The sequence below is a fragment of the Cimex lectularius genome, unplaced genomic scaffold (genome assembly GCF_000648675.2).
Source record: "Cimex lectularius strain Harlan isolate CLEC.00 unplaced genomic scaffold, Clec_2.1 scaffold43, whole genome shotgun sequence".
Lineage (NCBI taxonomy): Eukaryota > Metazoa > Arthropoda > Insecta > Hemiptera > Cimicidae > Cimex > Cimex lectularius.
In genome coordinates, this window is record NW_019392661.1 from 2,197,468 (window position 1) to 2,208,327 (window position 10,860).

The window sequence follows — 10,860 nt, forward strand, 5'->3', positions numbered from 1 at the left end:
GTTTTGAATTGTAACCCGAACGGCGAAACGGAGCGGTCTGAATGAATTTAGCTACCCCTTTGACGTGTTGGGTTTAAAAGGCCTTTTTGAGAGCCAATTTCTGCTTGGAGAACAGGTTTGTTGTCGGTATCGATTTCCCTCAACTGGACACTGTGTTGCACCCACTGTTAAAAACGTGAATGCGAACCGGTTGAGAAAACGTTATTCAAGGCAAGATCTATTCATATGAAATTACGATCGTAATCATAGCTTTCAGAGCACATTAGTATTAAATAAAAATAAAAAACATATTTCACACCCTACATCCCACAAAAATTATTGTAATCTTGCAAAAAAGTCAATTCGAGACTTAACAAACCACTGTTGCACAAGGCGTAAGACATGTAAAAAAACTAGATAATAAAAACCAACATAACAAAACCTATGCCTACATTAAGTAGGTATTCATTACAATAGGTTAACCCCCTAATCTGCCTAAATAATACAGAATAACCAGTTTGATTCAATTCTTAATTCTGATTATGGATTAATTATTGTAAAATTATAAAATGACTCTCTTATGTTTGATTTCCAGGTATGTTGGACAGGTGAATTGGGGTAAAGGTATAAATTTTTGCGTATGTTTTTGTATCTGGATTAAATAATATCAAGTACAAATCGGATTTGGCGGGAAATTGTAGATTATTAGGTTTGAAACGTAGAAAGGACAGTTTAATTTTTTTTTTAATTTTCGATTGGATGGATTGTATTTTGTAGGGATTAGACTTGGTCGTTGATCACGAAACTTCGTTTTCGTACGTACATTTCGATCTCGTGACGGTCTTGTGAATGGTGAGTTTTTTTTAGTAAGGTTAGAAGGTATAAGGTAGAAGGTATATAGATCTATGTTAGTCTTTTGTAAATGTATCGTCCCCGGTATGTATCAGAATTTGCTAGGTTATTCACTAAAATAGACAGTAAAGCGGCCCATAGACGATCAATATTATTGCACAATATTTTGGGTTGTGCAATTTAATTGATCGTGTTTAGACGATATTGAAAGTTTGTGCAATATATTGCACGATTGACGAAAAGTTGAAAATATATTGTACAACCTGGAAAATATTGCACCTCTGTTGGCATTATTGCGCAATATCAGTCAGTTTGTGAAGTATCAACAAGTGGAAAATATTGCACAAACTACAATATCGCCTTCAAACTATTCATTTTCATTGCACAAACAAAATTTTGTACAATATTATTGAACGTTAAGGGGCAACCGTCAAATTATTGTGCAATCTATATTGTACAATAATATGGACCGTCTATAGGCCGCTTAAGATAAGTGGATTTTTCGGAGAGCGTGAGAAAGGTGGTGAAGGTGGATTTAATTTAATTAATTTTTATTCCCATTTGCGAGACCAAGACTGGATAAGGTCCAAAAAGAATTGGGTGGCTAGGAAAGGATTACATAGTTTTGGTACAAAAATTTGGAATTGCGGCTTTTCATATTTATTTATCAACAGGCAGATGCCCATAACCAGAGTTATTTATATATATATANACCCGTCACTTCACGGCCTTTTAGATGCGCGACGTACAGATCACAAAATTCACACTTAACAACAATAATTACATGTAACTTATACTAATTATTTTTTTTTTAAACAAAATATATACAATATATACAAAAACATAGTATGCGTTAACATACCGCCCACCAATTTTTGACCCACAAAAATTCTAGGCTGGTAAGTATTGCTTATCAATGGGGTTTGGCGGGAGTAAAGGTGCGAGTTTTGACAAAGGGCGTATTAAGGAAGTATGAGGAGTCTTGATTTTGGCCACTCTGATCACTCCATCTTTCCCTGGATAACACGCTGTGATTCGTCCGATCGGCCATAGTAGAGGGGGGGTGTTGTCTTCCTTCAGTAAAATGAGAGTCCCTTCTTCAACATTTTCTGTTTTTGTCCACTTAGTTCTTTGTTGAAGATTATGAATGTAATCAAATCGCCATTTTTTCCATATGCTTTGGATGTGCTGATTAAGCAGCTGCCATCTCAATAGACGATTTGAAGGGGTCTGGGTGACATCTCTTTCAATCCTTGCTACTAAAGGAGCGCCGATTAGAAAGTGACCAGGGGTCAACACATCATAATCCTCGGGATCTGTCGAAAGCGGATACAAGGGGCGCGAATTTAATATCGCCTCTACCCGACAGGCAAGAGTAGTCAGTTCCTCGAATGTCAAATGTTGTTGCCCCACAACGCGGGAGAGGTGGGTTTTAATAGACTTTACGCCAGCCTCCCAGAGACCACCGAAATTTGGTGCATGCGGGGGTATAAAGGTCCACTTTATACCCTTTGTGTGTAAGTGGTGACAAATTTTTTCTTTGGTCTCTTCTTTTTTCCACCATCTCTGTAATTCTTGTAATTTGCGTTGTGCGCCCAAAAAATTCCTACCATGATCGGAAAATATTTGGCTTGGTAACCCTCGTCTGGAAATAAACCGATCTAATGTGGCCAAGAAAGCATCTGTGGTCAGTTGTGATACGATTTCTATGTGCATAGCTTTGGTACTAAAACATACAAAAAGACAAACATATGCTTTTCCTACTGCCGCTTTTCTACGTAACGACTCGCGGATAAAGAAAGGTCCAGCAAAGTCTGTACCGACATTGATAAATGCACGGCCTTGTTCGAAACGGGTTAGAGGGAGATCGCCCATATATGGTGTAAAACCCTGTGTGCGAAGGCGATGACATCGTAAGCATTGATGCACTCTCGTTTTAACTACTCGTCTAGCCGAAATAATCCAGTAGTTTTGTCGAAGTATGGCATGTAATAGTTGTGGACCAGCGTGTAAATTTGTTACATGTACGTGGTCAATTAATAGTTCTACGAAATGACTTTTGCTTGGGAGGAGAATAGGGCGCTTAGTCTCGTCGGACAGCGGTGCGTTAGTTAGACGACCGCCCACCCTAAGAACTCCCTTTGAATCTATAAATGGAGCGAGTGATTTCAAATCGGAGTGAATTTTTGTTGTTAGTTCTTTCTGTACCGCGACGTAAAGACAGGTGGAGGCGTTACGTAGTTCTGACAGTTCAAGAAAACTGTATTCTCTTTCATCAGCAGGGACTCTGCAGTTATGTGTGAAACGTATGACATATGCCATGATTCTGATCAATTTACTGTATGAGGATGATCTATCTATCAATTCAATGAATGGTGAAGGGTACTTATCTAAACTAAGTAAAACAGTTTCTGATTTTATCTCAGGTAAATCCTCTCCAACCACAACGTCCAACGATTTGATTGGCCAGTCGTTAATAGGAAGCCTAATCCAACTGGGTCCGAGCCACCATGAATCGAGGTGTACGAGGTTGGATGGCGATTCACCCCGTGAGGCAACATCTGCGGCGTTGTTTGCAGATGCCACGTGAAACCATGAATAATCATTAGATGGTTCTTGAATAATACTGATGCGGTTTGCTACGAAGGTCTTCAAGCGATGGAGCGGTAGACGGATCCACGATAACACTGTCATTGAATCCGAAAACAAGTAAATCTTTCTTACGTTGATTCTGTCAAAGAAGTTAGATAGAAATTTAANGTAACTCGTACACAAAGTCTTACACAAATTTACGGGTTGCGGGACTGCCTCGAACACGTGCGGTAGCGAAGAAGCGTCTCTGGGCCTCGTCGTCAAGCGAGTCTCCACAACAAAAAACCCGTCACTTCACGGCCTTTTAGATGCGCGACGTACAGATCACAAAATTCACACTTAACAACAATAATTACATGTAACTTATACTAATTATTTTTTTTTTTAAACAAAATATATACAATATATACAAAAACATAGTATGCGTTAACAATACTAAACACATAACAAACCAAAAATAATGTTATAAATGGAACAAATTTCACTGTTAAGGACTAGAATTTAATAAATGGTTATGACCAGATGTATTAAGCAAATCAATATTCTCATATTCATTCGCTTGTCATAATATTCTTAGCATCGGCTGATTTATAGTATAATATGTGGCACCATGTTTCACATGAAATAGACCTTGAATGAAAAGTGGGAACTTTAAACTGGATTAATGTTAATAAGTGGAAAAATTTATTACATTATTTAACAACTTATACAAAAAAACAAAGTCACATACCAGCCTTCTAGTGCATAATAGTGTATAATCTATGCAACCTTAATGCCATTAGGATTGTTTCATCAGTATGGGAATCTCTATTAATTTTAAATTTATAAGAAACAAATCGGAGAAAGTTATTCTTAGTATAAGTTCAATCTGACCAATTCGGAAGCTATAAAAGGTTCTCTATAATGCTCCTTCCAAAAGTACAATATAATATTTTCAATACGATGATATCATTAAAATCGCATGAAATTTTGAATATAATTCCCAACATCTTGAACGCTTTTCTTTTAACAAAGTTGAATATGTTGATCAAAGGATCATTTAGAGTCTAAATATATTTCTAAGTCTTTTATTGTAATTGTTCTTTCTATTGACACATGATTAATAGTACATTCATATTGTATACAGGATAACTTCTGTTAAAAGGTATGGATTTACACTTAGCAATGTTAAGAAACAAAAGATTTCTATCACCCCACGAATACAAATTATTTATGTCCGATTGCAACTCCGAACAACCATCAGTTGATTTAATACATTTCGGGTCATCGAGTCATATTTTTAATAGGAAAGGACCTACGATGCTGTCCTGGGGGACACCCTCTTTAATTGGAATATAAGACGAAAAGGCAGCCCCCTGAGTGTTGCTACAGTACCGGTTACAGATAGTATTGTAATATTAAAAGGGATGTGAATAGAGGAAGCCCTTGACTTTCCATCAAGCAGTGTTTCATGAGACAGCAAAGATATACTTTCAATGAAAAGAATGCATCTAGGTTTAGATATGTTAATTTTTAAAACTTCCATCTGGTGCAAAGTCGCTTTATTTTTGTCAATGTCTTCTTCGAATAATGCCAGTTAAAAAACCTAGGCTTTAGCAATTCATGTAGAAAAATTCAAAAATTAAGTATGACCCAGAATCAAGCCGAGAGAGACGCCTGGTTTAATCATGAGTTACCATAACTGGAAGAATGAGCCAAAGAAATACCACTTAAGGCAAATTCCTACTCGTATACTGACGGCTCCAAAACGGTCAAGGGTACGGGAGTGGGTTCTTTGGGATGACCCCATGACCGAACTGAGGTAAACCTAGTCAAGTCTGCTGCAGTTTTCCAGTCTGAAATCATAGCGAGTGAACAATAAAGCCAGAGAAATAAAAAGGCTAGAAATACAATCCAAGGCAAGTATGCTACTGTTTTCCAGCCTGAAATCATAGAAATCGAACAATGTGCCAGAGAAATAAAAAGGCTATGAATACATTCACGGAAGATAACCATTTTCTCTGACAGCCAGGCAGCACTCAGTGCCTAAGCCTCATGCGCGGGGAAGACAGAGTGTTTGGAACTGCATGTCGGAAGTCAGCGACACTAATGACCTCACCCTAGCATAGGTCGCTGGATATTCGGGACGTAGGGGCAACGAAAAGGTTGACATGTTGGCCAAAAAGGGAGCCAACATGGACTCTCTGAGCCCAAAACCCTACTGCGGCCTATCAGCCTGACACAAAAGTGTCCAAAACGAGGTGGAACAATACCACAGGTATGAGACATGCAAAGAGATTCATAGAAGGACCGCAAAACTTACAAAAGAATTACTGGAAGGCAACCGCAACCGAACCAGGATACTAGTTGGTCTCCCGACGGGCCGCTGCCACTTAAGAAACATGCACCGGATAAGAGTACAGACAGAAGAAACAATGTGCAGATACTGCCAGGAAGAGGAGACCGCAGAACACATTTTATGTTTCTGTGAAGGTCGATTAGGTGCAGGTTCTTGCAATTAGGACAAGAAAAACCACAAGCAAGATCCTACACCAAGGATCTGCTGGCAAAGCTGTGGAGGCTGGTTAATAACCTGAAGCTGGCCATTGAGTTATAAAAAAATCAAGGGAGCACAAGAGATCAATTCAGGTCGAGGTGCAGTAGGCTTTGTGGCCGCCTCTTTTATCCCTATACCTATTCCTAATCTTGGTATTCAATTATGCAAAGCAACACGAAAAGATCTTATTGCTGTAAACAATACCATCTTTTATACAGTGCCAAAGGCTTTCTTCATGTCAAGGATGACATGTACTTAAAGTTCTTTAATGCTAATGCCTTCAGTGACGATGTATACTACCCAAGTTAACCAAGTTAACTGAACTGTGCTGATCCATGAGCCGAAGCGAAAGTTTTCTTCTTTTATAATGTGTTGAATACCTCAATGAGGTAATATCCTTATGGTTATTACTTTCAAAAATTTTCTTACTGCCAGTAGGTTGAGATAAGTTCAGGGTTGCCTCGTTTTTGATTTGCATGGATTTTTAAACTTTCCCAGCAATAAAGAAAGTAGTTTAAGAAAACATTGATCCATTTTTAAACAGATATTCTATTAAATCAATTTTTTTACTTCGAAACTCAAAACGTCCAAAATCATGTCTTAATAAAGCAATAACGAATTTTAACACCATGCAACGACTGTATAAAAGGACCAATCATTTGAAACAATCGTGATTTAAATGTTCGGCATGTTTGATTAAATTTTGCAATGTGAAATTCCTCAAATTTGATTTTCGATCAGACTGCTCTGTCTTTTCTGCCAAACAGTATAACCTCTAAGTAACTTCTCTCACTACAACCTATAAGTAAAATATCGAAACACTTATGGAAGCTATAACCTTTTATTCAGTTTTTCTAAGTCCATTTATAAAATTGAGAGTGAATGATCTACAGTTCTTCTAGTTGAAAGAATTTCATGAGAAATGTACTCATGGCAGAATATGATATATTTCGTCCTGGCAAGACATCTTTTTCCTCATAATTACCAATAGTACTATTACTGCGTTTCCTCTTTGCTTTCGGCCGCGATACTTATGTTTTATGCATGGCAAAAACAATATCAAAAAGAAATAAAAAGACCGTCCCTCCCTCACGAGAAGCTCTTGGCTAAATGTAAAACAATCCGTCCCTACCGAATTTATTGTGCGCCAGAAAAACTAGGAGGCAATAAATATTTTATCTTGCGAGCGGTCCATATGTATGAGAGAGAGGGAGCGCCTTATATCATACAGAGTGTATCTACATCCCGATGTCCACTCGGAAATAATGACGGATCATTTATTAAGACGATCGGGGTAATAAAATGAAAAAAGAAAATGCCTCTTCTGATATATAAAAATATCAAGATTGCAACATCATATAGAGGTTTTATTTGATTTCTTTTTGTTATAAAGAAAAAATGAATGTTAAACTACAATTTCGATATTCCTATGGCTCCACTAGTTTTCGTGGTCCGCTTGACCAATTAATAGCTTTTAATTAATTAAGGTTTTTAGATGAGATAAAAATGTCAATGTCATGAACGGGATTCGAACCCATGATCTTCGGCTATATACGCCGATGCTCTACCACTTGAGCTATCGTGACCTCGATCCACTCGGACACCAATTTCCCATCTCAACCCCACCTTTTGAATTTTCCCGCCTTTTTGCCATTTTTCAAATGTCGTGTAATCTATTTGATTCTAGGCGACAAATGATCTTATCAAATGATTTATCTCAACTGAAAACCTTAATTAATTGAAAGATATTAATTGGTCAAGGGCACCACGAAAACTAATGGATTTAATAAGTTTAAATGAAGTATACCTTCACGAAAGCTCTCCGTAGCCATTGGTCATTTGTCGCAGAGAATCAAATAGATTACAGGACATTTGAAAAATCGCAAAAAGGAGGGACAATTCAAAAGGTGGGATTGAAATGGGAAGTTGATTGGAAAAACCTTAATTAATTGAAAAAAAATCCTATGGCTGTTTATTTAATGATTCAGAACAAATTCAATTTTTACCAAGTATATCAGTTAATAGTTTTAACTTAAGTAATATTTTCCTCAAAAATTGTTATAGTTTATTCAAATATTTATTATTTTATGTACTTTAGATTTAAATATATATATTTCTTTACCTAAGAGATTGGTAATTCCCTGAAGACACAACCATAAATTTTTATAGTGTCCACGTCGCCAAAATAGCAGTAAACAATGTATCACTATTATTTTCACTTATTTCTGTTTGTTGACGATTTTGTAAAGAAAAGATGAATGTTAATCGGCAACATCCCTATCGCTGTTTATTTAATGATTCAGGATATAATATATCAGTTAATACTTTTAATTTCAGTAATATTTACTCAAGAATTTTTATAGTTTAGTAAAATATTTATTATTTTATACACATATAGATTTAAATATATATATATATACGCACACACACACATATTTCTTTACTCAGTGCTTGGTAATGTTCCCTGAAAATACAATCACAAATTTTAACCCTGCCCACGTCGCCAGAATAGCAGTAAAGCGACTCTGCACTTGTAGTGAACTTCAGACTTAATTCTCCATTTCAATGTCCCCAATTTAAAGTTGAGAGAGAGAGAGAGAGACACTTCCACATTATTAAAGTTTTTTTTTAATGAATTGAAATTGTTTGCTGTGCTTCTTCCATTTAAAAGGTTTACTGACCTGATTAGTGTAAAATAAATTCCTTTACTACACTGTAAGTGCGAATTGTAAGTGTTCCACCTTCAAATATTAACAAAAAGAGTTTATGTTGTTCGTTCGACAAAAGTCATTAGCCATGAACATTTATGGCAATATTTTGCGATGATTTTTTTTGAAAAAGGGAGTTAAATTATTTAAATTATTGCTGGATGGCCGTACATTGACAACTCGACGACCCCTGTCTGGAAAGTTATTGTCCGACGAATTGTCCGTTGCGCATTTTCTCTTTTTTTGGTGGGTAAACAGCGATAAGAGATTGCTGAACATGGTTCAAGAACCCACCCAGATTAGACGGATTTACATTAACCCATTTACGCTTTTTAGTGAGTCAGACGACACCGTACTATAATCGATGCCTGAGTCACAGTCGCGTCCTCGCCGAAGGCGGAAATATTATTTAACAATTAGCAGCTAAAAATTGTAATGCCCTTGTCCATAAAACATTTAGAAAATGACAATTGACTTGCGAAGAGCAGACACCCGAACTCGGCCCTTCTGAGAAGCCTGCTCAATTAATTTAGACAATATTCCCGTTTCTATTGTTCCAAATTCATTTTGGAATCCTGTCGGCGCATGTGTTGGAACGTTGACCTAGGCTTGTTTACACATTGACGAATGAATTTTTTCTGACAGGATAATTTTAAAGTGTAAAAAATTTCATTGGATTAACTAAAGCTATCCGTATAAAGCTTAACAGATTTAGTCTCTGAAAATGTTTTTAGTTATTCCTTCTGTTTTAGGCCAACATTTCAAAAATTATATTCTTCAGGTCAAAATTGAATCTACACGTTTTGAAGGTTGTTTCTCACCTATAAATTATATCATATAAAAAATTATGTTGATGTCGCGAGGAGCGGTCAAGAGTTAGCTTAGAAAAAATACGTTTTTAATTTTTTGCCGACGTTTCGACCCTTATTCGGGTCATCTTCAGCTCATAAAGTTTAGTGCTATTTTTGTGGTGTCATATTAGTTTTGTGTGAAATTGTTGTATTTAAATAAAGTGTATATCTAAAATAGAAATAATTGTTTTATTATTTCGATTTATCATAAACATGCTGACAAAAATAATCGTTTTTTAGTGAGGTCTGGCATAGAAACTAGGGTTGAAAAACAAAGGCAACGTTAGTCTGATTTAATTGTTTTAAAAAAATTAAAAATGGTTACCCTTCCAGAAAAACATAGGCTTGTGTACACATTAATTATAACAATTGTAGCGTCTGAAACATACAAAATTTAAAATTAACTACAAAAAATTATTTATATTTATAATCTGGGGGTAGGGAATTGAATTGAAACATTTTATTTATAATACTCGCAGATTTAGGGATCGACCTATGTGACAATGAACGAGTTCGGTTTTACAAAAATAAACGACACGTTTATTCATTATAAACAAACAAAAAAATGAACACACATATTTTAAACTTAAATCAGTTTTACTAAATATAACATGTACGCGTAATATACAGTATATCTTACCAACTTGTGTTAAAAACAATGTAATATTTCAACTTTCAATAACTACAATTAAAAAAACAAACAAAAATTGATAAACCTGAAATCTTGAAGTAGATATACAAGAGAAAATTTAAAAAAAGTGAAAAATATATAATTATATAAAAACCATTTAAGATGTGAATTAATTAGTGGGCATATTTACAATATAATAAAAATAATAAATCACAAGGAGTATTTGGGAGGAAGAGAGAAGGGAAGGAGAGAACGAGAAAAAAGAAAAGGAGAGAGCGAGAGAAAGTAAGAACAAGAAAAGACAAATAGTGAGAAGAGAAAGTGAAAGTGAGAGGAGGAAAGAGAGAGAGAGAAAGAGAGAGAGAGAGAGAGAGAGAGAGAGAGAGAGAGAGAGAGAGAGAGAGAGAGAGAGAGAGAGAAGGGAGAAAAAAGTGACGAGCAGAGATAAGAAAAGAAGGAGAAATAGTGTGAAAATAATATAGAGTGATAGATAATCGAGAATGAAAAAATGAGTGACTGAGAGAAAGAGATTGATTAATTAAACTTTTTATTTAATCACGCAAAGTTAGGTCTCTTGGTCCTTTCTTCCACTAAACGTGAGATGTACATTTTACATTACATTTACAATTTATGCCGTCCCTTTAGGCATTAGAATTTATTTTACAAATAGAATACAAAAAAAATTTTACACATTTTTTACTAAATATTTTA

The 10,860-nt window shown here is 35.7% G+C and overlaps 1 protein-coding gene and 1 non-coding gene across 2 annotated transcripts; both read right to left on the minus strand.

Annotated features, from left to right (window-relative positions):
- Nucleotides 1–1,675: 1,675 nt before the first annotated feature.
- LOC112126238 lies at nt 1,676–3,578 on the minus strand. The gene has a single exon (XM_024224915.1). The coding sequence runs from the start codon at nt 3,523–3,525 to the stop codon at nt 1,723–1,725; it is 1,803 nt and encodes a 600-aa protein (XP_024080683.1). The 5' UTR covers nt 3,526–3,578; the 3' UTR covers nt 1,676–1,722.
- Nucleotides 3,579–7,472: 3,894 nt separating this feature from the next.
- On the minus strand, nt 7,473–7,545 carry Trnay-aua. The gene has a single exon. It is a non-coding gene; the product is annotated as a tRNA-Tyr (tRNA).
- Between the last annotated feature and the right edge of the window lie 3,315 nt (nt 7,546–10,860).